We start from the raw sequence: 7051 nt of genomic DNA on the forward strand, positions 1-7051 counted from the left end.
TTAATAATTAAGGATAAACAACAACCAATGGAATAAGAGAAAAAACACCAAAATGCAATCATGAGATGATTGGACGTGTACATCAATTCTTTGGTATTTCTAATTTATTCAAAATATAACATTAATTTTGATATCTTTGTGAGTTTATGACCATTAAAATTGCCTATCTATGAAGTGATGAGCTCTTCTTCGAAGTGTACATCGATTCTTTGGTATTTCTAGTTTATTCATATAACATCAATTTTGATATCTTTATGAGTTTATGACCATTAAAAGTTCCTATTTACGAAGTGATGAGCTCCTCTTCTTATGTAAGTAAGAAATATCTAATTATAATTTAAATAACCAAAATGAAAGTATCCCATACCAACCATAGGATCCATGCCTTCCTTGCTATATTCTATGTTTTGGTTCTTTTGCGCTTCTATGGACAATGTATATGCATCTACAACTTGAATATTCAAAATGAAATTCGTAGCCACTATTAAACCCTGCATTCATAAAGAGATTAATAAAACCTATAAACTCTAATTAAGGAAGTCTACTTCACCCTAGAATATACAAAGTATTATAGATTAATATCAACAAATTTTTTTCAAATAGGTTCCTTTAAATTCCAAAGGCATTACGATAGGACTCGAATATTAGGCACCACATGCAACCCACTTTGTTGAGAAATACAAGTCCTCCAAGACACACAATTAATCACAAGTAGGAAGGAACCTCAAAATCACCTAGACATGCACACCTGGCCCTCACGAAAAGTTCTTTCACTTTACACTGAATTTACATTCGTCCTTATCACTGTCTTTACACTTCCACGTAGTATATTCGTCCTTATCATTCTGCCTTTACACTTCCACGTAGAAATTCAACTTTGTACGCTTCATACATACAGGTTCATCACAACTTTTTTATCACTTCAAAAGTCTTCCAAAATTGAGCCCATAGTTTTGTCACATAGCCACGTTAAAATCAGAGTTCAAAATTTACCCACAACTAAAGAAAGCCAAGCGTGACTTCTGTTGCTAACTTTTATCCGTTAGAAATGTGAATGGACTATAAGGAATCTTTTGACCAATCTGGGAGGCCATAATTTTCTAGCAAATCTTTCGAAGTACTATATTTCGCCCAATTCAACTCAGTTATCCTTGTCACGTGGTCCACGTTCTCACCTGTAAATGCCACATACACTTCTCCGACAGACAACAAGGACATATCATTCAGCGTTGAGGACAGTTGATCCAGTTGGCGTCCATGTTTTGCTTTGCCTCCCCAGTCCCCACTTCATTGAAAAAATAACAAACCTATATACGTACATGAAAATTAATAACATTTCTTCGACCATCTAAAAAAATATATATTCTTTTCGATTTAAAATTTTATATATAATTTATAAAAATAATTCCTAAATGCCAGCGAGGACACGAATAAGGATATTTGTTGCCAAAGTATAAGCTCACCCGCCTTGTCGGTTATAGGATGGTCAGCCCATTGTATATAAGAACGCGCCATCGCTGGCAATGATCGTGTGCCGTACGTCCACCCAAAAACCCAACACGCATGTTGCGGTGGGTACCGCCATTAGCGGAAGAACTTTTTTATCGTATTCAGCCCCTTCAGAGTCCCCACTATATATATTTGGAAATCTCAGTTATCGATTCAGGCATCACTTCTCACACTAGATATCAGTTCAGGTGAAATCTACTTATCTGAAGCAACAGTTTATTTCTTTGTAAAATGGCGCCTGTAACGCTGGCCACGATGTTCAGTTTCTTGTGCATAATTTGTGCTACTTATGCACTAGATAGTAGCTGGCAATCTGCACATGCTACGTTTTATGGCGGCAGCGATGCGTCGGGCACAATGGGTAAGTTCATACCTCCACAAAACTCCAGTCCTCTGGACGTCTGGGTGGGCTTAGAAAAGGGCTCAAAACTATTAGCTTTGCAGTTTCAGCATCAGATTCACAATTTAATACAATATGTTAGCTAAGCAAATCGATGGTGAAATTAATTTGACAGGCGGTGCGTGCGGATACGGTAACCTATATAGCCAAGGCTATGGAACGAACACTGCAGCTCTGAGCACGGCACTTTTCAACGATGGCGCTACTTGTGGAGCTTGCTACGAAATTAAGTGCAACCACGAGTCCGACCCTCAGTGGTGTCTACCGGGCACTGTGACAATTACTGCTACTAACCTCTGTCCCCCTAACTCTGCTCTTCCCAACGACAATGGTGGATGGTGCAATCCACCTCTCCAACACTTCGACATGGCTCAACCTGCTTTTCAACATATTGCCATATACAGAAGTGGTATTGTTCCAGTCATGTTCAGAAGGTAATTAATTATTACCCTAGTTAGTCTGTGAACACTATATTCCTATTTTTCGTTCCTGAAAATTTATTCCCAACTTCACTTTAATTGGGATGAAATCCTAACTGGCAAGGTTATTTTCTATGTATGCAGAGTATCATGCGTGAGGAAAGGTGGAGTTCGATTCACGATCAATGGGCACTCCTACTTCAATTTGGTACTGATTACAAACGTAGGAGGTGCAGGCGATGTGGAGGCGGTTTCCATCAAAGGTTCCAACACTGGTTGGCAAGCAATGTCCCGCAACTGGGGACAGAATTGGCAGAGCAACTCCTACTTGAATGGGCAGACTCTCTCTTTCCAGGTCACCACCAGCGATGGGAGAACCATCACTTCCTATAACGTCGCTCCGGCAAATTGGCAGTTTGGACAGACATTTGAAGCACTGCAATTTTAACCCATTTTCTTCTGCACCAAAACTAACCTGTCCGAGAGTACAGTAGGCAGTATTCCTCGTGTTGAACCAAGGATACCAGGATTGCCACCCATCCCTAATTGTTTCTGCTGTATAGAATTGATATTCATTTACTGTATATTGCCGCGCTGACTGGACGCGGTGATATATTGTATCAGTGACATATTTCTCATAAATTCTGTAAATGGGCGCTTTTATATTTTCATCGTTATCGTTGATGGCAATTACTGGAGATTTTCATTGCTTCTACTCGCGCGTTCTCTCTATGTATGTGGTGATTGAGTGAATTGATTTTGATAGCCTTCGGACTCATTAATTGAAGAAAAGAGTTTTACGTAATCATATATATAGGGAACGGATGGAGGTTGGACAAATTTATTTCCCAGGTCAGTGAAAGCGCTGGAGATATTCAAAGCCCTCTGCGATTTTCTGGCCGGTACTGTGAAATTAGCAATATTATCTAATATTTTACTGCAAGAAATATTCTTGTTTCCTAATGCCTTGCTAGATTTCCAATACTTTCCAATACTTGTTTCACTGGTGACTTAGCGGTAATTAATCTTTTGACCAATATGGGAGGGCCAGAAATCTTTTGAGTATAGTGTTTGGATTATTATTTTTTTTTGTTTGAAATTTTTGGTGGATTTTTTTCGTTAATTTCTCTAAAATTTGGCAGGAATTTATTGAAATTACAATTTTGATGAATAATCCATCTGAGTGCTGTAGTAGTTTTTCAGTGTGCTGAATCCATATATATAATCAAAAACACAGTTTAAATAACACAAATCAAGATTTCACCTCAAATATTTTTGGTGGGTTTTTCGGTCTAATATCCCTAAAATCTGGCAGAAATTTATTGAAATTAACCCATCCAAGTGCTCTAGTAATTTTTTCACGATACTGAATCTATATATAATCAAAAACACAATTTAAATAACATAAATCCAAATTTCATCTTAAATTTAAAATCCAAAAAATCACACTTTAAAAGAACTCCATTATATTTTACCAGATCAACTCATCTATCCAACTCCATTCTGTTTTACGAGATCAACTCATCAATCCATCTTTCGAGGACCAAGTTCTCCTTTGTAAGTGCCACACTTACTTCTTCACCGACCGCTTAGACACATCATTCAGCTTCGACGACGGTTGATACAGTTGGCAGCCATGTTTTGAAAATAAGGACCATTGCTACAGTTGGCATCGATGTTTTGCATTTGCGAAAATAATAACATTTCTTTGTCGGGAATTTCTGGTTATTCCAAACAAAATACAGTGGAAAAAATCATCTGTTTCCACTGTTCGAAATTTTCTGATAAATTCCGAAACAACAAAAATATGAAACACAAGAACAGAGTATAAAATAATACTCTACTTTGCCTCAGGATCAAAAACTGATCAAAATAATACTCTGTCTTTGACACAGAAAAATACTCTGTTTTTAACTCAGAAAAACAGAAAAATTCGTTCTCTGGAAACGGTGTTGCAGCAACACAGTTTTTTTCAGTTGCTGTAACTTGTGTTGCAGCAACGCTGTTCGTGGTGTTGCAGCAACGTAAATTTTTTCAGTTGTTGTTCGTGGTGTTGCAGCAACGTAAATTTTTGGTGTTGCAGCAACGTAACTTTTGACGTCAAGTATTTTTTGAGTTACGGTGTAACAGCAACGGGGATTTTTGACGTCAAGTATTTTTCGACTTACGGTGTAACAACAACAGGCAAAAAGAAACTTCTATTTATGAACGATAAACTAACTGATAAAATAAGTCTTCCTCACGTAGAGGGATCTTCACAAAATATTATGCTAAAGAGCATCTTCCTCTTGACAGAGGGATTACAACAGGAATGCTTCAGTTCCGCAAAACAACTATCTCAGAAAATTTCAGCACTGCTGTGCAATACAAAAAAAAAACTCTCTTGTTCTACACTGTTGTGTGTTACAAAAGGACTTTCAATCTATTTCCTCTATCTGTTTTCTACTTCTGTTTCTGTTTCTATTTATAGTGCGGGAAAGGGTCTTCACCACTTTAACTTGCTGATAAAGTCTCTGCTGCTCATGATTAACAGATTTGATCTTTTTCTGTATTTCTTGAGTCGGTGGTGATGAAATCTATGACTGATAAATGCTGTGTCGGCTCAAGGCTGGTTCTTTTCTCTTTCAGTCGTTCTGCTCATTAATATAGTTGTTGAGAAGTAATGATGTAGTGTTGTATCTGATCTTCATCCTTCGGGAACTCAAAAATAATTAAAGAGTGAAAAGATGGTAATGGCGGTGACATAAAAGATCGGGAGAAAATGTGGGGCGCCAGATCACGACAAATGAATAAAGTAGCTGCTGCTGTTCTGTTCACTGCAGTTGAAATTATAATTTCAACACTCCCCTTTAATTTCAACTGCTGGGTTATCAGTCATACCCAGACACTTCATCAAAAATTCGAAATTTTTCTGATCCAATGGTTTGGTCAGAATATCAGCAACCTGTTCCTTCTCTGCGCTTATGACAGATTTAATTCCATATATCTCCCCTATAGGAAGATTCATATGATAGAGTTCTTCCAGGGTCTTCATCAAATCTTCAATCTCTTCCTCTGTCATATTGACAAGGGTTTTGGCAGTGAAGCCCATCTCAGCGATCTTGGCAAGAGTTACATATCGAACTCCATATTCTTTAAATAGATCTTCAAGGAACTTCAATTCCTTTCTCCCATTCATGGGTTCTGTCCATTTCCTATCTTGAACTCCATCTTCTAATTAAACAGTATCATCAACATGACTAGATAAAACAAACAAAGAATTTGTACCTTCATTTGTTGCTTCTTGTGGTGTGCTTGGAGAAGCACATTCATTTCTCCTCAAGGGTGCGAGTTGCTGCCCTTGTGTTGGCGCCGCTATTTGGGGATGTATTTCAGCCATCTCATCATCACCTTCACCACGAGACAAACTGTTTTTATCATTCACTGTTTTCTCTAAGCTTTTATCACAAGCTTCCTCCTCAATGAACTGAGGTTTTACTGTCTTCACTTTCTCCATGCCTTGATAGGCTGTCTTGAGAGTTTGCCATGCTTCTCTGGATGTCTTGGCTGCTGCTATCCGTGGAAAAACACTTTCATTCACTGCTTGATACAAGAAGTAGAGAGCCAAAGCATCTTTCTTCTTATAGTTCTTCAATAGCTCATTTTCTGTTTCATCTTCATTTGCTAGTTTTTCAAAACCATCTTCAACAAATTCCCATAAATCTTCTGAGAAAAGAAAAGCTCTCATAACTATTGTCCAATAGTCATAGTTTTTCCCATTAAGTAGTGGGAGCTGAGTATTAAAAATACCCACGCATGTGCTAACGCTGGTCATTCCTTACACTTTAAATTATGCTTCAAATACTTGACTGTATTTAAAAATCACTGTGTGTCTTCAGCAATAACACAGAAAAATTCTTGAGAGATACCTTAGATTCTTTCTTGGCTGAGTCTTCACGCTGCTGGAGAAGTTGCTGCAACAAGAAATCTTCCTTCAGCTTCTTTGATGTCTTCAAAGAGCCTGGACAAGCTCTGATACCATGTCGGGAATTTCTGGTTATTCCAAACAAAATACAGTGGAAAAAATCCTCTGTTTCCACTGTTCAGAATTTTCTGATAAATTCCGAAACAACAAAAATATGAACAGAGAGTAATACTCTGTTTTCTGATAATTCAAAAACACAAGAACAGAGTATAAAATAATACTCTACTTTGCCTCGGGATCAAAAACTGATCAAAATAATACTCTGTCTTTGACACAGAAAAATACTCTGTTTTTAACTCAGAAAAACAGAAAAATTCGTTCTCTGGAAATGGTGTTGCAGCAACACAGTTTTTTTCAGTTGCTGTAACTTGTGTTGCAGCAACGCTGTTCGTGGTGTTGCAGCAACGTAAATTTTTTCAGTTGTTGTTCGTGGTGTTGCAGCAACGTAAATTTTTGGTGTTGCAGCAACGTAACTTTTGACGTCAAGTATTTTTCGACTTACGGTGTAACAACAACAGGCAAAAAGAAACTTCTATTTATGAACGATAAACTAACTGATAAAATAAGTCTTCCTCACGTAGAGGGATCTTCACAAAATATTATGCTAAAGAGCATCTTCCTCTTGACAGAGGGATTACAACAGGAATGCTTCAGTTCCACAAAACAACTATCTCAGAAAATTTCAGCACTGCTGTGCAATACAAAAAAAAAACTCTCTTGTTCTACACTGCTGTGTGTTACAAAAGGACTTTCAATCTA

At 37.5% G+C, this 7051-nt stretch overlaps 1 protein-coding gene across 1 annotated transcript; it reads left to right on the forward strand.

The window, feature by feature from the left end:
* The first annotated feature begins 1679 nt into the window (after positions 1 to 1679).
* LOC149164808 (expansin-A2-like) lies at positions 1680 to 2857 on the forward strand. The gene is made up of 3 exons (XM_089430990.1): positions 1680 to 1870; positions 2025 to 2343; positions 2473 to 2857. The coding sequence occupies exons 1-3, from the start codon at positions 1741 to 1743 to the stop codon at positions 2774 to 2776; spliced, it is 753 nt and encodes a 250-aa protein (XP_089287116.1). The 5' UTR covers positions 1680 to 1740; the 3' UTR covers positions 2777 to 2857.
* Positions 2858 to 7051: the final 4194 nt, after the last annotated feature.

The sequence above is a fragment of the Pinus tabuliformis genome, chromosome 5_1 (genome assembly GCF_031772625.1).
Source record: "Pinus tabuliformis cultivar Carrire ecotype Pingquan chromosome 5_1, CPIR1, whole genome shotgun sequence".
Taxonomy (NCBI): Eukaryota; Viridiplantae; Streptophyta; class Pinopsida; order Pinales; family Pinaceae; genus Pinus; species Pinus tabuliformis.